Genomic DNA, 21,232 nt, shown 5'->3' on the forward strand with positions numbered 1-21,232 from the left:
TGTATGTCAGAGTGGCAGGGTAGGAGCAATCCTCACTACAGTATGGTGTCGGTTGCTCAAATGTATCACCTTCCCTACCCCCACCCCCAATGCATTCATTACGGAAAGGAGGGGCCTGTATGTTAAAATGACATTCTTTTTTTTTTTTTGGTAGTGCATCAGGTACCAAGAAATATTGAGGCAGTACCTATCTGGGTAAATATATTGTCAAAGTGGAAAGAAATACATTCCCTACTTCTTTGGCCCACCAGAGACTCCAGATAAATCAGTAAGATTTGTGTCATCTTGAAGACTCTAATACACCTGCAACATTGCCAAGCAGCACGTCGCAGTTCCTTGGGTAACTTGGGAGGTGGGGTTGGGTACTGTATAGTAGCAGAGAAATGAAAAACTGGTTACTCACCTCTGCTGTCTGAACTTGTTCCTAAGCATATATCTTGGATTCTACCCCCACTAATGGCTGAAAGAAATCTAAAGAGAATTAAGGCTCTGCATATACTGGGGTTGGGAGAAGGGAGCTAATTAAACAGCTTGTATTCATTTCATACTCATTACTTCACCTGATCTACTCAGAAGTTCTATGGAATATTTTCCCCATATAGTACATAAAAGACTGATTGTGAAGTTAATATATGTGCAATAATTACTTGGTTTGTACTTCTAGCCTAGAGTCAAACATCACTTGAAATTTATCCTTTTTAAAGTTTTTTCAAGGATTTATTAAAGTGTTCTCTATTGCCTTTATAAGCCAACTGACCTGTTACTTTCAATTTTTTATTTTTAGACTCTTTATTAATGTTGTGACGCAAGTTAAACATATTCTTTTGAAAAAATGAGAGAATACAGATATGCAAAATAAAAAATTTTCCATAAATCTGCCCCTTAGAGAGAAACCAGTATTATTAAACTTTTCATGTACATCTTATCCAAATTTTTTCTATGCACACATGTAACATATAAATATGCCTATTTTAAATTAGGATATCATATATATGTGTGTGTCTATGTACTTGTGTGTATATATATGAGCTTTTTCTATACAAATGGCAAAAATCCTGTATTGAAATGCAGAATTGCATATGAAACCATAAAACAAAATCTAGTGGGATACTGGTGACAACAAGAACATCCAAAATCAATATCATCAAAAGGTTAAAAAAAATGAGTGAAAATATGACTGACTAGGAAATGCAACTTAAAAGTGAAGCCTTAAAATTATAAGAAAAAACAGTTCAAGACAAAAAAACACTAAATGAAATAAGGCCACTTCCTGGACTGTCTTTTCATCCAATGCATTACTCTAAATGCATTTCTTAAGTTTTTAAAATCTCTTCCAGACACTTTTCTCCTCATTGTCCTCTTCTCCTCCTCCCTCTCCCTTCACTGTTATACCTATGGGCCATGCAATCTCCATCTTCCTGTGTAGGTGGAGTTTGTTCCTGGTGATTATCTTGTCTAACTTCCTGGCCTTCAGTTTCTTCCAAATGTAGCTCTCCTCTACATTCTGAAATCTTTCTTCATTTTCCTGAGGGGAATTTTCCATGTTGAAAGTTGTTTCTCCCTTTTTCTTTTTGACTGCAGTTACTCCTTGGAGGAAAAAAAAGAGGAAATACTGAATGTGTGCTCTTCGTTCCAGTACCCATGTGCTTTGCCAAATCAGGGGGATGAGAGCAAAGGTCTCACCTTTCCTCTAATTCACTCCTCTATTCCCTCCAGGTTCTTGCCCTTCTCCCATACCTAAAGAGCATATATATATATTCTCTCAGTCTCTCTCAACAATTTTTCCTTTAGGCCATTCTACCAGCCTTTCCCTGGACTGAATGAAAGGTAAGTAGGAGCAGTGTCTCCTCCTAGTTATGTTCTGGCATGGGCCATTTCCATCCTTTCACCCCCAACCCTCAGAGGTTGTAGTCCAGAGCATGTCACATAGTGACCTGCCCAAATCCCAATCCGTTTCCTCTTCCTCTTCCCTTTCTTGAGCCTAATAGACATTTGGAGCCTAACAGACATTTGGACCTGCATACAGAAGAAAGAAGAAAGTACTGAAGTGCTTGGTAAAGGGACCAGTATACTAGACAAGGGCCTCTTTCAAGACTGGACACCCAACCCCTTCAAGTCTCGAAGCTCCTCTTCCCACCCCTGCTTCATCCCCATCTCCTGCTATAAAATGCCCACCACATTGGATTAAGGGAAGTAGTTTCAATGACTTCTTAGTCTCCATTTATCCACGTCTGCATCCCCTACATAACCAACATTTCTTTTACATCCTTCCCCCTTCATCTCAATACTCCTCATCTTGGTGCTTATTGAGGACTCCCCTGCGGGCAGGGTGTAAAAGAAGTGAATTATTTACAAACTTCCCCCAGGCCTATGTGTTCCCTCCTGACCCTTTTTCTCCAGTCCTTCCCTTCATCCCAAGGCACATCATTTTTGTTTCAAAATATTGAAGAGTCATCAAAGCAAGCAGACCTGGATCTGCTTTAGTCTTCACCCTCCTTTCCTTTCACATGTACCCCCTTACACCACTACCACCAACGCACAGCTCTCAGTCCAATTGCTCACACAGACCTGCTCCATTCTGGAAAAGTGTCTTTCTCCCCATCATCCTCTGGGCCAGACACTAGCCTGTCTCAACAGAAAAGAGGAGTGCTGCAAAAAAAAAAAAAAAAAGACCTGAATAAGAGGAATTTACTCACACCTTGGCTCGTGGTCACGTGAGGGTCTCTACTAATGGCAGAGCTCAATCTCTCAACCCCTGTACCCCACTTCTAGGCTGGCAAGCAGTGCAACAGAAAGCCCCAGCACATTCCCACCATATACACCCCTTTGTAAACAGTGCCTCAGTGCACACCACCCTGTCACTCTGGTCCTCACCAATCTTGAGGGGCCACAAGTAGCATCACCGATGGAAGGTTGGAGTTTGCCCTTCTCTGGTTACTAATGAAGGTCTGCACCCCCTATCCCACCAATCCTCCTACCGCCTATCCCACCAGGCCTTGCTTCTTGTTACCTGTCCTTCCTGTCACCACTCTTCCTCCTCACCCCACCCCAAGCCAACAGTGCCAACCAACTTCCTTGTTTTTGTCATACTGTGTCAGGGATCTATAGTGTAATTTTCAGTAATTCTCAATACTTTCCTGCATAGTTTCTTTAAAAATCATAAATATAATAAAAGCTATTTTCACTTGGGAGGAGAAAAGATTTTCTTAAGGCCTTTATTTAACTTTCTACTAGCTCCAGATTCAATTTTTTCATTACTCCTTTTACATTTCTTGGTCATTGTTCTACATTTTACTTTAGAAACTTTAGTTAGAAGCAAGAGTTTTGAAAAACGGTTCAAATTTATGCTCTTAGGAAGAGGTAATTTACATTTAACATTAACGTAACCATGTAACCACTTCAATGTAAATGTTACCTGAAAATTCTAAGGAGAAGAGAAAGGAGAAAGACCTTAATAGAGAATGTGGCATTGTTGCCACAGATATAAAGTAATTATCAAGGTAGAAGAAGATTTTGCTACTGTCTCAAATCCTCAACAAGCTACATTTTGGCTTGTTTGGTCCCAAAAGTATATATGGAACACACACACACACGAGAGAGAGAGAGAGAGAGAGAGAGAGAGAGAGAGAGAGAGAGAGAGAGAGAGAGAGAGTAGTCCAGATAGAATTATTATTTATTTTGTTTTATTTTATTTTTTGAGACAGAGTCTCCCTCCATCACCCAGGCTTGGGTGCAGTGACACGATCTCAGCTTATGGCAGCCTCTGCCTCCCAAGTTCAAGCGATTCTCCAGCCTTAGCCTCCTGAGTAGCTGGGACTATAGGCACATGCCACAACACCCAGTTACCTTTTTTTTTGTATTTTTAGTAAAGACGGAGTTTCATCATGTTGGCCAGGCTGGTCTTAAGCTCCTCACCACAAATGATCCACCTGCCTTGGCCTCCCAAAGTGCTAGGATTACAGGTGTGAACCACCAGATGCCTTTTTCCTTTTTCAATGAAGTCATGCTCTGTCGCCAGTCTGGAGTGCAGTGGAGCCATCTAGGCTCACTGCAACCTCCACCTCCCAGGCTCAAGCTTCAACCTCCCCAGTAGCTGGGACTACAAGTGCATGCCACCAAGCCCAGCTAATTTTTGTACTTTAGTAGAGACGGGGTTTCACCATGTTGGCCAGGATGGTATTAATCTCTTGACCTTGTGATCTGCCCATCTCAGACTCCCGAAGTGTTGGGATTACAGGCGTGAGCCACTGCGCCCAGCCCAGATGCATTATTTTTTAACAATGCAGGCTTTGGTCCCAAGCCTTCATGTAGTCTCTTACATCGCTGAACTGAGATGGATAATCCAGTACAACTCCTTTAAAAGAATAGCATTCAGTGTTGGTTTATCCCCTCATTAAAAAATTTATTAACTACACAGTGATTATCAGCTGTAAATCATACTAACACACTTGCGTCTCCAAAACAACCACTTATGAATCACTTGCTATGTACCAAGTGCATTAATTGGATATTAGCCTTTAATTCTGCCAAAAACTCCTTGAAGTATGTGATATCATTGTCCCAATTTTACAGATAGAAAAACTCAATGTATCATTTAAATAATTTGTACAAAGTCACACAGCTAGTGAGTATAGAGCTGAATCTGAATACAGGTCTCCTTGACACCACGACTTGTGGTCATAGCCTATAAACTGTATTGTAGCCCAACTGAAATATCAGTATCCTTCCAGTATTCTTTCATAGACCTTTTATTCTTTCTCTTTTTTTTAATTTTTTTTTTTTTTTTAAAGACGGGGTTTCACCATGTTGGCCAGGCTGGTCTTCAACTCCCGACCTCAGGTGATCCGCCCGCCTCAGCCTCCCAAAGTGCTGGGATTACAGGCGTGAGCCACCGCACCCGGCCCTTTTTTTCTTTCTTAAGATGTTTGTATTAGGTTTCTTTTGCTGCTGTAACAAATGACCATAAATTTAGTGGCTTAAACCAACAGAAATTTATTATTTTACATTTCTGGAGGACAGGACTGTAAATTGAGTCTTAGAAGGCTAACTTCAAGGTGTTGGCAGGGCTGGTTCCTTCTGTACCTTTCTTCCAGCTTTGGTTCACTGCCATCATTTTTTGGCTTGTGGTTTTATTACCATAAGTTCTGCTTCTATTATCGTATTGGATTTTTGACTTCTGAAGTGAAATCTCCCTCTGCCTCTCTCTTATAAGGACACTTGTGATTGTATTTAGAGCCCATTGAATAATCTCCCCAACTCAAGATCTTTAACTTAATCACATCTGCAAAGTCCCTTTTACCACATAAAATAAAATTAACCTAGTTCAAGGATTAAGACATGGATATCTTTGGGGAACATCACTAGCCTACCACAATGTTCAAATGATCTTATGTTTTTCACTATCATATAAGCATTGACTCCCAAATCTGTATGCCCAGCATATATTTCTCCTTTGAGCTCCATGCTATTTTATCCAACTTATTTTGAACTTTGACATGCAAATATCTCACTTTGAATGAAATATAATCTTCTCTTTCAGTTCTCTCACTGCACCCCAAATCTCATTTTGGGTCTCTATCTATATTAATGACACCAAGATTCAACTAGCTCCACATGCCAGACATTCTTAGTGTTGACATCTAATCAACCACCAAGACTTGCTGTTTTTACCTCCCATAAACTATTGCAACAGCTCCTTCCTGGTCTCCCTACCTGAAGTATTGCCCCATCACATAAAAGGATGACTCCAGAATACCATATAAAAAGATATCACATTCAATAATTCTTAAGACAACCCTATAAAGTTGATATTTCTTTGGGAAATCCTTATTCTGCAAACGCAGACTTCTCTAAGGCAAAAAGACAGTGACTTGTATAGAATACTTTCACATATTCTTATATAAGCTGTTTTTGGAGATGAACTCCACTTGTGAAATGTTTAGAAGACTGGAGGAAAAATATGGCTCTTGGGAAACAACTTTATGTCCTGAGAGATTACTATATCCCTGATATATTTTTAGTCTGAATCCAGTTTCACCTCTGGCGCTTGTGTTACAAATTATGTTACTTTTATTTTGGAATTTTTGCTCTATTCCCATCCTTTCACTAGGTCTTGAAACATAGTGGACAAAACAAAGTTTCTGCCATTACGATGCTTATATAACTCTCTTTTTTAAAATGTGGTAAAAATCACCTACAGGGAAATGCACAGATCTTAAGTGTGCAATTATATAAAATTAACTATGTAAAATAGAGTATTTCTATCACTCCAGAAAGTTTTCTGTCCCTCTTCCCAACCACCTGTCCTCCAGTAACAACTTAGGTTATTTCTACAAATTTTTCTGTTGTAGAACTTCAAATAATTGGGATCATACAGCATGTGTGATTTTCTGTGTCCAGCATCTTTCACTCAACATAAGGTTTTTAAGATTCATCCTTATAGTTTTATGGGTTAGTTGTTTATTCTTTTAAAAAATTGTTGTTGTCAACTTTGGCAAAGTGTCAAGATACAAAATCAATGTGCAGATATCACAAGCATTCCTATACACCAACAATAGACAAACAGCCAAATCATTAGTGAACTCCCATTTACAATTGCTACAAAGAGAATAAAACACCTAGCAATACAACTAACAAAGCATGTGAAAGATCTCTTCAAGGAGAACTACAAACCACTGATCAAGGAAATAGAAGAGGACACAAACAGATGGAAAAACATTCAAGCTCATGGTTAGGAAGAATCAATATTGTGAAAATGGCCATACTGCCCAAAGTAATTTATAGATTCAATGCTATTCCCATCAAGCTATCATTGACCTTCACAGAACTGGAAAAACATACTTTAAAATTCATATGGAACCAAAGAGAGCCCACATAGCACAGACAATCCTAAGCAAAAAGAACAAAGCTGGAGGCATCACACTACCTGACTTCAAACTATACTACAAGGCTACAGTAATCAAAATAGCATGGTACTGGTATCAAAACAGAGATACAGACCAATGGAACAGAACAGAGGCCTCGGAAAAAACGACACACATCTACAATCATGTGATCTTTGACAAACCTGATGAAAACAAGCAATGGGGAAAGGATTCCCTATTTAATAAATGGTGTTGGGAAAACTGGCTAGCCATATGTGGGAAGCTGAAACTGGACCCCTACCTTACACCTTATACAAAAATTAACTCCAGATGGATTAAAGATTTAAACATAAGACCAAACATCATAAAAACCCTAGAAGAAAACCTAGGCAACACCATCCAGGACATAGGCGTAGGCAAGGACTTCATGACTAAACACCAAAAGCAAAGGCAACAAAAGCCAAAATAGACAAATGGGATATAATTAAACTTAAAATCTTCTGCACAGTAAAAGAAACAATCATTAGCGTGAACTGTCAATCAACAGAATGGGAAAAAAATTTTGCAATCTTCCCATCTGACAAAGGGCTAATATCCAGAATCTACAAAGAACTAAAGCAGATTTACAAGAAAAAAACCCATTCAAAAGCGGGAAAAGGATATGAACAGACACTTTTCAAAAGAAGACATATATGCGGCCAAGAAACATATGAAAAAATGCTCATCATCACTGACTATTAGAGAAATGCAAATCAAAACCACATTGAGATACCATCTTATGCCGGTTAGAATGGTGATCATTAAAAAATCTGGAGACAACAGATGCTGGAGAGAATGTGGAGAAATAGGAACACTTTTACACTGTTGGTGGGAGTGTAAATTAGTTCAACCTTTATAGAAGACAGTGTGGCGATTCGTCAAGGATGTAGAAATGGAAATTCCATTTGACCCAGCAATCCCATTACTGGGTATATACCCAAAGGATTATAAATCACTCTATTATAAAGACACATGCACACGTATGCTCCTTGTGGCACTGTTTACAATAGCAAAGACCTGGAACCAACCCAAATGCCCATCAATGACAGACTGGACAAGGAAAATGTGGCACATATACACCATGGAATACTATGCAGCCATAAAAAACGATGAGTTCATGTCCTTTGTAGAGACATGGATGAATCTGGAAACCATTATTCTCAGCAAACTAACACAAGAACAGAAAACCAAACACTGCATGTTTTCACTCATGGGCAAGTGACGAACAATGAGAACACATGGGCACAGGGAAGAGAACAACACTCACTGGGCTAGGTGGAGGGGGGTGGAGGGGAGGGGAGGGGAGAGACAGCAGAGAGTCAAGGAGTATGGGGAGGGATAACACCGGGAGAAATGCCTGCTGTAGGTGATGGGTGGGGGGAGGTGGGATGGAGACAGTATACCACCATGGCATGTATGTACCTATGCAACAGTCCTGTAGTATGCTGGTTGTGCACATGTACATCAGAGCCCAAAATACAATGAAAACAATAATAGTAACAATAATTAATGATTTTTGAGTGCCAAAAAAAATGTTGTGTAGTATTGCATAGTGTGAATATGCGATAATTTGGTATGTCTCTTCAGATGTTATTGGACGTACGAGTTGTATCCAGTTTTGCCTATTATAAATATAAACACTATGAAAATTCTCGTGTAAGCCTGTTTGTGAATATATGTTCTCATTTCTCTTGGGAAATACTTAGGAGTGGTATTTCTGTATTATAGAAAAGGTAAATATTTAATTTAATATGAATTGCTAAACAATTTTCCAAAGTGGTTGTATCATTTTACACTACCAATGAATGAGAATTTCAGTTGTTCTACATCCTCATCAAAATGTCAATGTCTGAAAGAAAGATGGCTGGAGAACTGTTCTAAACTAAAACACATACCAACTACATGTAATGTTTGAATAAGGATTATAGGTTAGATAATGGTTATATCAATTTTAAATTTTATGGATGTGATCATTGTATTGTTGTTGTTTAGGAGAGTGTCCTTGTTGTCTGGTGATAAAATGCTGGATTATTATGATGATATATTATTACATAGTATTATTATGATGTCTTATGATGGAGTATTATGATGCTTGCTCAGAGATGATCCCAACCAATGTTTTCAACTGGGACGTTTTGGAGCTTTATCTTTTCCCCTACAAAATGTTCCCCAGAAGAGAAAGGGAAAACGGGGGAAAGGCAAAGTGCTCTGACCTGAAATAGGACAGTCATCCTCCTCTACAATATATCTGTCCAGGATAGCCTGGACATTAGCCTTAGAAGAGCCTAGTACCTGCTGCACACTGGAAGGGAGAGACAAAGTCAGAAGCACCGTTTTGGTGAGCACTCTCACATCCTGTATGAGCACCACCCTCTGCGGGCTCAGGGAAGGATTATCCTCCCTTGTAAAACTGGTTCCAGTGAACCTGGAATTTTTTTTCACTCCAGCCAGAATTTTAGTTCAACCAGTGCCTATCAGGCTGCCAACACCTTGAAGAATGGTCTGTAGACATGAAGATTCCCTGCAAATGACATTATACAGTGAAAAAACAGAAACAAAAGCAAGCCCAGGGCACATGGTTGGCTCAATTTTTTTTTGATGATTACTAAAGATAATTTTGAATTTTTTTCTGATACATGTTACTCATCCTGGAAGGAGGTAATGCATGGGTAAACATGGTGTTCAGTCAATAAAAAGGCATCTTATGTTACATTCCTTCCCCTAGCTTTTTATCTTATCCTTCTGTGTTAAAAGGAAACTTTTACATTTTCTGTATAGATATGTCCACTTTTTCCTTTAAAAATTCATACTTAAAACAATAAATGCTTGCATAGGCCTTCTATTTCCTGAATGTCAGTAAGCATTCACCAATATTTCGTTCTAATTACTTTATAGTTAGTATTTGTAATAATGAAAAGCATACTGTATTACTACTGCTTCTCTTCCTTCAGTCGGTATCATTATCACCTGGAGGAGTTTGCAAGCTATACTTTTACAGTCTACCTCCAGAATGTGGGTCAGTGGGCCTTATGTGGGGCCCAGGTATCAGCATTTTCAAGATGCTCCCCAGTAGATTCTGATGCAGGTGATTGATTATGTGAGATACTTTGATGATAAAACATTTGGAGTACAATCCATTCTCTGCCCTGTTTCTTCTTGGAACTGCTTGTCATAACTCTAGAGAAATAAAAAGACTTGTAGATTATTCAGTGAGTAACCTAATTTGGACAAACCTACTAGCTCTTAGTAGCAATCAAAATGTCAATTAAATATTAAAACACAATGTGCCAGTTAAACACCTACGAGGATTCATATGTGGGATACCAAGAGGAAGAGATAGTCTTTGCTTGTTCTACAGGGGAAATATAATCTCTAACATTTATATAATAGCATTCTACTTTAGCTACATTTATAAGGTTCTTACTGATTTTGAAAGTTTTTCTTAACCACATGTCATCAGAAGTGATGGAATTAGGGGGCTGTTCCTTCGATCTGTTCCCTGCATCACTTTGCGCAATTTATACAGGTTCCCCAAGAGTCTTCTGAACCAGTAAGCCAGGCCTGCCAGGAGCCTTCAGGAAGAGATCATCACACAAGAGGACAAAACCTCATTCCTTAGACTTAGAGCAGCAACTCTGACTACAGCATGATGCCTTTGACTCAAATTTATACCCCAGTCCAAATCCCAAATGGACTCATCACATCTGACTCCTATGGAGAGAGTCTTGTGATTGAAAACAGAAGGGGCTGTTTTACTAAGGGCTCTGAAAGACACTGTGGCCCAAGCAACCCTAGAGAAGTCCCACTCGTGTTAAGTGTCACTATAAAGCAGAGAAACTTTAGAAGACAGAGTGAGAATTCAACCCCCTGAGGACTCCAGGGGACTCCGTGGGGTTTTGGCCCTCAAGAACTGCAGTGCACCAGCAGGAGTGGGGCCAGCAGAGAGCACAGGGCCCAGCAGAAGAGGCAGCAGTGTTGGGCAGATTTGGCAGGACCCAGGGGAGGAGACAGGGCTCAATGGCAGAGGACCGATAGGGAAGCCCCCACCTCTGCTACTGGACTTGTTCCTGAGTACAAGTTGAATCATACCAAGTCCTCCCTCAAGTGATTGGTGCTTCTATAGTGGGTTGGGGTTCTGTACGCACAGGGGGAACAAGATCCCGCTGAGCACAGCTGTTACTGCCTCATTTCCTCCCCACAGCAGCCCTGTGAGGCAAATATTTTCCCCATGAAAAGACGGAGTCTTAAACATGTGTATCTGTAATAATTGCCATTTTATTCCTCTGGCTAAGAGATCCAGAGGTAATGTGAGGTTTACATTTCTTTTTTCATCAAGAGTTTAGGTGCCCCCATTGCCCTCATAAGCTGGTTGCAAATTATCTGAGACTCTTACTTGTAAAAAAACAAAATCCTTAATTATTTTTGTGCGAGACACGTGTTCATTAAAAAATACATATAAGCAAAAAGAAAAAAAAGCAGAAAACCAATAAAACTTCACACCACACAGAAATAAACTTGGTTAAGTTTTTGATATATGTTATATGGATGTATGCATACACACACGCACACACACAGTTTGGAATTTTATCCTACATATGTGAGCTGATATTAAATATGCTGCTTTGCCATAACCTGTTATGCTTTACTTTACAATATGGAATTAACATATTTCCATGCAAATATGTGAAAGTTTCTAATTGAAAAATAGACCTGGAAAATGGGTCAAAATCCAAAATCCAATGAGATGCTGGAACTAAGGAAACTACCTAAAACAAAGTTTCATCAGATGATTAAAAGTAAGATGGAGGTCAAAGATACATCAAAAAATGCTAACAGAAAGAAAGCTGGGGCCAGATTTTAATTATTAGGCAAAAATGAATTCAAGGCCTAAAGCACACAGGATAAGGACGGCTGCGTGAATGTCTTTGCTTCCAATGCATCATCACAAACTTGTTTCTCACTCTTCTTATCTCTTCCCTAAGCCTTTCAAGCTCATCTACTCCTCTTATAATTTCTTCAGGGTCCAAATGCCTAACGGGTGTGTCCTCCTCTTTAAATCCCTGGCCAGGCTGAGTCGGCCCTCCTCTGGGGTTTCCTTCTGCTTCCTGGCTTACACCTTCTTCAGAAGGTTGAGGATTTCCTTCTGCCTCCTGTGGTACATCTTCCAAAGGGCGGTCTTCCTCGGCCTTTGGCATGTCATTTTCTTCACAAGACTTTTGCATATTGAGTGTTTATTTCGTTTTTGAATAGAGTAATCCTATAAAACAAGGAAACAAAACTACTAGGTGCCAGGCAAAAAGACCAGCAGCCAGAATATGGGATCCTATAGCGACTGGCCTTTTCTGACTCAGTAACCCTAATCTTCCAAAAGTTTTCCAACTAGAGAAAGCTGGATCCTCAGGCTCAGAACTCCCCTGACTCCACCTCCCTTCCCGCCCCCTTTCGTTCCAGCTCCATCTTTCTCCTCCGGCTCCTGCCCACCATCTTCCCAGCAGGCCCTGCTACAAGCCTCTCCAAATACTGAAATGGGAGCAGTAAGGAAGCAATTAACCCTTCTCCTGCCTCTGCTCTCCAGCACTCCCGCCCTTCAGACTTTTCTAAGCCCTCTGAACCTCCAGCCTCTCTCACCTGAGAGGGCTGGTCCAGTCTCTGGACTCCCCTCCCCCTACAGTGTCTCTTCAGCCTCCCCCCCCCCCCCGCCCCATTTCCGTTGCAGGCTCGGCACCGGCCTCCGGCGCTTAATCCGGTTGGGGACGAGCTGCTGCGATCCCGGGATGTGCTTTGGTGTTACTCACACTTCCAACCCCACCCAAAGAGACCCGAAGCAATTGCACCTTTACAAAAACTGACCTGGAAGGAGCCAGGGGATTTTCCTCTCTTCCCTCACCTCGATTTGTGTCGCGCCCAAAAAACCAAATATCCTGCAGACAGATGGGAGTGTTTGTTGAGCAGGCTAGTACCTGGATCACGGGTCCCTTTCACGATTCTAGGCCTCGTTGGTGTAAAGTTTCCCACGTCCTCATCGTCGCCCTCCTTTTATGGCAACCCCGCCCTCCTCCGTGCCCCCCGTTTTCTTGCAAGCAGGGAGTGGGAAAAGCAAGTTTCTTCCACACAGTTTCTAAATCTCTCTCTCAGGACCCTTAATTAGCTACCCTTCTCTCTCTCCACCCGCCATCCCCCAACAAACAGCCACAAATTTCCTGCACAAAATGGGAATTGGGCCGAACAAAAGTGGGGAAAGCAGTGTCGGCCCCGCTTGCTATCTGCTCTCGGCCTCCTCGACCCCAGGGTCTCCAAGTCAGCGCCCCCCTTTATACTAACCTGAAAGGATCTTGGGCACTTCTCTTCTTCTCCAGCAATAGAGAGCTGCTACAGGAAACAGGCCCTGGACTATAAGGACTTCTGCACACGTCGACTCCAGGTCACGTGAGTGTCGCGTCATCACTGAGCTTGCCTCCACAGTCACCCCTCCCATTAACACTGCAGCCCGCCCACTGCGTTCCCTCCACTTGATACTGTCAATCTTTTTTCGTATTTGCCAATCAGTGACAGTAAACTGTTACCTTCCCCCTGGAGTCTTGATTCGCCTTTCTCAGATTACCAGGCGGATCAGCCATTTAGGGTTAATCGACCATTTCTCTTTCTTTGGGAAATCGTCTCTTTCTTCTGCTCTCAATACTCCCACCTCCCGTCCTCCAAGACCCCTACAGTCCACCATTGCCCCTGGAATCCAGTCCAGCATTAAAAAGGGCAAAGGTGGTAGATCGAGAAGATGGGCTGGAAAAGAATCTAAGAGTGACAGTGGAGGATTTGACTAGTCCTCTTGAATAGTTTTCTGTTTTCAGCAATCAGCATACTGTTAAAAACGATATCAGAAAACGGATGCCTCATAAGCAATATGTAACACTTAATATGGAGGACAATTAGTTATATCAATGTGTAAGATTTGGAAAAGTTTCTTAATGGCTGGAAATGAAATGACAGTATTCACAACATATTGATGTGTTATAATTTTTTAAAATCTTACCCAACAGCATTTTAAAAAATTGACTCCCAAATTAATGTGTGGAAGGAGGCGCAGTATTTTCTTGTTAACAATTTTGTGTAGGTAATCTACTACTCTCCATTTCTGGCTGAACCCAAGTTATCAAGTGTTTGATGTCTGACCTTTTTCATTTTTTCATGACCATTTTTCATGACCATTTTCATGGTCATTTTTTCATGACTGCTGATGGCATTCGCCAAGGTTTCACTTGGAGGTTTCAGACAGACTTCCTCTCCATTTCCTTTGTAGGATTCAGTACCTTGTTAATCAGATAAGTCCACAGAAAAGCCTGCTTTCCACTGAGTAAACTTCTTTTGGAACTCAAAGAAATATATTTCTTGGAAAACTTTTTGTTGTTTGGAAATAACTCATATACTCATGAAACACTCAGGAAACAGAGTTCTCTGTATCTCACCATCAGTCATGAGGCGTCTTTGTGTGGCATTTTCATTCATTCATGGCACTCTTGAGATAGTCTGCTGTCATCCACTCTGTTCCATTAAAAGAACCATTGACATGCATAATTGTTATGATCAGAAAGCAAAGAGAACATCATTGCTATAAAAAATAATGTTAAAGAGAAAGCTGATATCCATGCAATTCAGAATCCACTTGTACTTGGAAGGATGGTGGTGCCTGGAGTGGCATTCTGGCCAATGGAGCCAGCTGGAGAGTCAGAAGAAGGCAGAGGGGGGTCTTTTGTCTAGGGTGGTCACAGCAGCATGCCTCAGCCAATAGCACCCACCAGAGAAAAGAAAGAAAGGATTGGACAAAATAAATATTTTTGGACATAATGATTTATAGTTTAAGCATGACAAATGTCTTCCACACTTGAGGGATAAATGTTCTGTTGTTTGAAAGAAAGACCTTTTAACATAAATATAACTAGCTAATTAAAAGATTTAATCATTGCCTATCACCAAATGTTTTCACTCTTTTAAATGTAACCGTTCAGTGAGGAACAACTTTGATCTTTTAAGAGAAAAATTATCAGGAGCAAAATGAACTTTGTGCATGTGTACACTTCTATGAAGTTTAACCAATGTATAGATTTGTTTAGCCACCACTGCAATCAGCATACACTTCAATCACCCCTAGAAACTCTTGCATGCTATCTCTTGTAGTCCTGTTTTACTTACTGCCTTCCCTAAATTTGGGCAACCACTAATATATTCCCCATTACTATACTTTTGTCTTATTCAGAATATTATGTAAATGATTTCATACAGTATGTAACATTTTGAGACTGGCTTCTTTCACTCAGCATGATGCCCTGGACATCCATTTAAGTTGTTGCATGTATCAATAGTTTATTCTCTTTTTGCTGAGTAGTATTCTGTTATTTAGCTATTCCACACTTTATTTATTCATTCACCTACTGAAGGTCATTTGAGTTGTTCCCAGCTTTAAGCAATTACGAAAAGAACTGCTGTAAACCTTCATGTACAAATTTAGGCCCTTATTGCTTCACATCTAGACTTCCTGTCTCCGGCACCTCCCTCTCTCCCGTTAATCCACCTTAAACAGTACCTTGTCCGTGATTTCAATGCTCATTCTCCTGCTCAGTGACCCTGGATGGCAACCCCACCACTCACCAAGTAAATCCTACACTCCTTATCTTGACATTCAGCCTCCATCAGAATTGAACCTCAGGACATGTTTCTAGCCTCATCATCTCCTTCTCTGCCCCATCCAAAATAAACCCTTACTTCAGTGTCTACAGAAGCAGTGAGATCAAATTAAAAATTAAAAAAAAAACCTTAGTCACTGTGCCCATATGCCTTACACTTCTCTCTTTGTCCTTGTTTGCCATTTTCTTCTTCCTGATTCCCCTCCTCTTCCTCCTAGATCCTGGTCCTGCTCATTCTTAGAGGCCAAGACCTAATCACCCAGCCTCTGAAGCTAGAAGTGATCTCTCCCTCCTCTGTCACTGCTGCACATGAGATCTGCACCCTTGGTGTATCCCTTAGCAAAGATTACCTGGCACCTTTCCGTGTGTGCGTTTGTGTGTTGTGGGTGGAGGTTATCTAACCAGGAAGATGGTGAGATGTGAACTGAGGGTAGGGAGCAGAGATCAGGCTCCAGCTCTTATGCTTCTAGAGTGGCTCTCGTAATGTTAAACAGTGGATCTCCCAGAAATCTCAGAGTTTCAGAAAGAGCTGTTTGCCAATTGGCTCACCGACAAACTTCATTTTGCCTGCACAAAAAAAATTGAAGCAGAAATTTTATTGTACTCTCTTCTGCTTATTCTGCTTTACATACATCCACAGCAACACTAATACCATGTTTATGGAGCTATTGGCAAAAGTTATTGACCTTGTCTTCCTAAATACTCACAGGAGAGATTAGTTAGCTCACTGGTACACACCTGACAAAGAGCCAAATGATACAGGCCTTCACCTTCATCCGTGTTCCTGGGCAACTTCAGTGCATCAGTATAACACTCAGGCACCTTTGAAATTAAGTCAATCAGAGTAAAGTTTAAATATAAGTAAACTTTTAAAAGTAGCATTCTATTGAAGTAGAAACTATATCTTTTTAAAAAGGAAAGAAAAAGGTTTACACGTTAATTTTAACAATAAGGATATGAGTTCTGGGGAGTAGAAACCCTGGGCCTCTGAGCCAATCAATGTCCCGTTTTTGTCCACCAGGAGAGAACTAGAGATAGTTCCAAAGTCCAAAGTCCTCCAGGTTATGTGAGAGCAGGAGAAAGCAGGCAGCATTTTACCATTCAAGAGTATCCAGAAAACTCTTATATAGTAATCCCAGCTGCTCGGGAGGCTGAGGCAGGAGAATTGCTTGAGCCCGCAAGTAGAGGTTGCAGTGAGCCGAGATCCCGCCATTGCACTCCAGCCTGGGTGACAGAGCAAGACTCTGTCTCAAAAAACAAAACAAACAAAAAAACTATAGTAGCCAAACTAGTGTTCCCTATGTTCCTTCCATAGTCTTGTGTTCTGATACTCTACGTTTAGCAACTCCTCCTGCATATTTTTTTCATTGCTGTTTCAAAGCTCATCCCATAGAACTTGAGCTGACCGTTCATCTATCACTTCTCTAGCATGCCCTGTAAGGCTTGAAAGCATCACTCCCTACATGGCAAAATCTTCCCCAGATCCAAAGGATTAGCTACTAGATCCTAAGGTGTACACTTAAGCAGCCTCCATCTGAGATGATTTGCCCCTTCAGAGTGAAAGCAGATTCAGCACATTCCATCACTTTGCATAACCAAGGGTAGCCCACCCCTGTTTTGGTGCAAGTGGTACACACAGGACTGGGCTTATTTCCACTTAGAATTGTTTGTGCTCCAGAAAGAAGAAACTCTTCTGCCATCCCCTGTCACCACATTCCCTGACATAATGATGTGTTTTGCAAGTTTGGCAACAATATATTTCACAAATTCTGCAAAATATCCAGAATAGTCATTGACCATATTTAGGCAAGTGAATTTAACTTGAAGCACAGCTTGTATGATACTTAACGGTCTCTTCCACATGATTCTGCACATTGCCTGAACTCACAGCTAAATGCTGCATACATTGTAGGTGATTATGGCAAGAAGTTTCTAGTTATCCAGAGCATAATGCTTATGAATTGCTGTGAACCTAAAGTGCTGTGTCATAACTACTGCAATTTCAAATGTCCCTGAGTTTGTTTGATTAGATTTATTTTTCTGAGACAGTTTCACTCTGTTGCCCAAGCTGGAATGCAGTGGCATGATAACAACTCGCTGCAGCCTTGACCTGCTGGGCTCAAGCTGTCCTCACACTCGGCCTCCCAAAGTGCTGGGATTACAGGCCTAACCGTCAAGCCTGATTTAGACTGTTAATAAGTAACAGTATGCTCAAGATCTACCTCAGCAAGATTTCTGAGATTGCTTTGCTTAATGCTTGAGGTCTGCATCTATGCAGAGGATCATGCTAGGTTGGTGGAGAAGCACGCCTCAACTGGCCAGGCAACTCTTTCATGTGGCGGAAGCACAGTTGTTGGGGAGAGTGTGCTGTTGCTGCAGGTCAGGTGCTTTTAAAAATTCAGTTTATAATGGAAAGAAAGTTTTTGCTGACCTCTATATTCTGCAGTAGCTGCCAGTGCTACATGACTCTTTAGACCCTGTGTTTACCCATCCTAATACTTTCACCCTGTTTTGTTGACTTTCTACTTTGTATCCCTCACTAGTCTAAAAGTGCCACAAGGACAAAAACTATATCTGGTTCAACTTTGTAAACCATTCCAATGTTGAAATGTCAAGTGGGTGGAAACAATTAAAATTCCCATTAATATGGGGATTGTTAAATAAAATGTACTGTGGAAATTTTTCATATACAAAAAGTGGTAAAATTATGCATATATAGTGACATGAAATTATATTAAAGCTATCTTTTTTAGTAAAAAAAGTGGCAGAATACTATTTAGAGAATAGTTCCATGCATATATATGTATAATGCTTTCATATATATGTATGCAACTAGTTTAGTAAGTAGTTCCAATCTTTTGGTATAAATATGGAATTATTTTATTTTTTTCTAGAAATTACTATCAATTGTGATCTTTCAAACCCCTCTTATCACTAGATAATAAATTTCTTCAATGACATGTTCATTTATTTCCTCAACTATTAGGTCACTTTCATTCATTAAGAGTTTTATAGGCCGGGCGCGGTGGCTCACGCCTGTAATCCCAGCACTTTGGGAGGCCAAGGCAGGTGGATCACAAGGTCAAGAGATTGAGACCATCCTGGTCAACATGGCAAAACCCCGTCTCTACTAAAAATACAAAAAAAAAAATAGCTGGGCATGGTGGTGCGTGCCTGTAATCCCAGCTACTCAGGAGGCTGAGGCAGGAGAATTGCCTGAACCCAGGAGGCAGAGGTTGTGGTGAGCCGAGATCGTGCCATTGCACTCCAGCCTGGGTAACAAGAGCGAAACTCCGTCTCAAAAAACAAAACAAAACAAAAAGTTTTATTTTGAGTTCTTAAGATTCAGTCTGTACCAAAGGCATGCAAAGAGAAGGAAAAAAATGGTCTATTTTTTTAAATGTTTCATTTTGAAATAATTTTAGCTATAAAGAATGCCACAGTGCCCATATACCTTACACCCAACTTTGCCTAGTAATTATGATACATTTATAAAAACTAAGAAATTACTATTTGTGCACTGCTATTAAATAAAAACCATTCATTCACCAAGTTTTCTACTAATGTCCTTTTTCTGTTCCAGGATTCACTTCAAGAAACAACGTCTATTTAGTCTACCCTGTGTCAGTTTCTTAGTCTTTCCTTGCTTTTCATTACCTTGACGCTTTTTTTTTCTTTTTTTTTTTTTAAGTCGGGGTTTCACCGTGTTGGTCAGGCTGGTCTTGAACTTATGACCTAAGGTGATCCGCCTGCCTTGGCCTCCAAAGTGCTTGGATTACAGGTGTGAGCCACCACACCTGGCCTACCTTGACACTTTTTAAGTGAGGTATTTTGTAAAATGTTCCTCAATTTGGGTTTTCTGATTTTTTTTTTGTGATTAGATTGGGATTTTTTATTTTGAGAAAGAATACTACAGAGATAAAGTACCCTTTACATCTAATGTCAGGATTGTATGATATTAGAACGAATTAACACTGGTGATGTTGACTTTGATCATTTGGTTAAGGTTCTCGTCTGGGTTTCTCCACTTCTAAAGTTACTACTTTTCCCTTTTCATACTCTTATTTGTTAGAAGGGAGTTTCTAAGTGTAGCCCATATTAAAGAGATGGGGAATTAAACTCTACCTCCTGGAGAGAGGAGTGTGAATGAATTTGTGAATATGTGCTTGAAAATAACTACAGTAATTAATAAATGTTTAGAGGCAGATAATTTAAGACTATGCAAATATAGTGTGGATTTTGCCTACAACAATTACTACTATGATGTGCTGATGGTGATTTTAAAAAATATCCCTCATTCCTTTTCCATCTAATATTTCAAATTACCCTGTAAGAAGAATTTTGTCTTCTCCCACACCCCACTTATTTATTGATACAATTATTTGTTTCTGTCAGTATGACTCATGTATTTTTTTAAAAATCCAATACTATCATTTGTTGTTGTTGCTGTTCAAATTGTTTGAACCTTAGCTATTTGGAGATCTTTCAGGTGGGCATTTATTCATCCTTTTTCTGTTTCCTTGCTTTCTGGTATTACAAGATGTACCAGGTTCATCTTTTATCTTCCTTTTCTCAGCTCCATGATCAGCCATTTCTCCAGGGAGTCTTGGTTACTTTAATTGGATAATCATATTTAGTAATTAAGATCTGAGTGTTCGCAGGTTCTCACTCATAAGTGGGTGTTGAACAATGAGAACACAGGGACAGAGGGAGGGGAACATCATACACCGGGGCCTAGCGGGTGGGAGTGTAGGGGAGGAACAGCAAGGGGTGGGGGAATTGAGGAGGGATAGCATTAGAAGAAATACCTAATGTAGGTGACGGGGCAATGGATGCAGCAAACCAACACCATAGCATGTGTATACTTATGTAGCAAACCTGTGATCTGCACATTTACCCCAGAACTTAAAGTATAATAAAAAAAATCCAATTTATCTACATAAAAAAAGAGATCTGGGTGTTGATTGTGCTGATTACTATTGGGGTGTCATGGATTCTAGAACTTCTCAGCTGATAGAACAAGTAGGTACATATACATACACATATATACTAAACTGTTTATACACATATACTTGCATATATGTTAATTACATATGCATATACACAAGTTCATATTGACACATTGACTCTAATCTAGTACCACAGGTATTCATTTAGCTTTCTCATCTCTTGCTTATTTTTACCTTCTATCTCTGGCAGTGACAAATCTGGTTCTTCTTGTCTATCATTTATTTACTTATTTAATTCTAGCGTGTAAAGTAGTTTAAAATGGCTATCATGTACCCCTGTGAGAAATAAAATTCCCAAGCAGAATACAACATTTATGTACAGTTCTTTCTTCAGTTTTACAGTATGTAGTCAAAACAGTGGTTTCCAAAGCAACTTAGGTCAGTTCCTTTTTTCCACACCCTTTTCAGTGAAGTTATGTCATACATCTGTGATACAATGAGATTCATGTGCCACAGTTTGCTTTCCATTTTGGGTTCCCCCTACAACCTAATTTTTGATATATTTTTAATTGACATAAAGCAAAACTCACCTTTCGTGTTTTGGCGGTTCTATGGAATTGGACACATTCACAAATGCATCTACCACCACAGTACCTATACAGAAGAGTTTTATTATCTTGAAATTCCCCTTGTGTGGTGCTTTTGT

The 21,232-nt window shown here is 40.1% G+C and overlaps 1 protein-coding gene and 1 long non-coding RNA gene across 3 annotated transcripts; both read right to left on the reverse strand.

Annotated features, from left to right (window-relative positions):
• Window positions 1-688: 688 nt before the first annotated feature.
• LOC118150623 (uncharacterized) lies at window positions 689-2,694 on the reverse strand. Its single transcript, XR_004738746.3, has 2 exons — window positions 2,569-2,694; window positions 689-1,587 (listed from the first exon to the last, which is right to left on the reverse strand). It is a non-coding gene; the product is annotated as an uncharacterized LOC118150623 (long non-coding RNA).
• An 8,465-nt stretch (window positions 2,695-11,159) lies between these two features.
• Window positions 11,160-13,315, reverse strand: TCEAL8 (transcription elongation factor A like 8). Of its 2 annotated transcripts, XM_008989678.5 has the most exons (3): window positions 13,224-13,315; window positions 12,753-12,823; window positions 11,160-12,159 (listed from the first exon to the last, which is right to left on the reverse strand). In XM_008989678.5, exon 3 carries the CDS (start codon window positions 12,122-12,124, stop codon window positions 11,783-11,785), a length of 342 nt encoding a protein of 113 aa, XP_008987926.1. In that variant the 5' UTR covers window positions 12,125-12,159; window positions 12,753-12,823; window positions 13,224-13,315; the 3' UTR covers window positions 11,160-11,782. The 2 variants fall into 2 exon arrangements, with proteins under 2 accessions (XP_008987926.1, XP_078219962.1); XM_078363836.1 differs by lacking the exon at window positions 12,753-12,823.
• Between the last annotated feature and the right edge of the window lie 7,917 nt (window positions 13,316-21,232).

This window comes from Callithrix jacchus, chromosome X (genome assembly GCF_049354715.1).
Source record: "Callithrix jacchus isolate 240 chromosome X, calJac240_pri, whole genome shotgun sequence".
Taxonomy (NCBI): domain Eukaryota; kingdom Metazoa; phylum Chordata; class Mammalia; order Primates; family Cebidae; genus Callithrix; species Callithrix jacchus.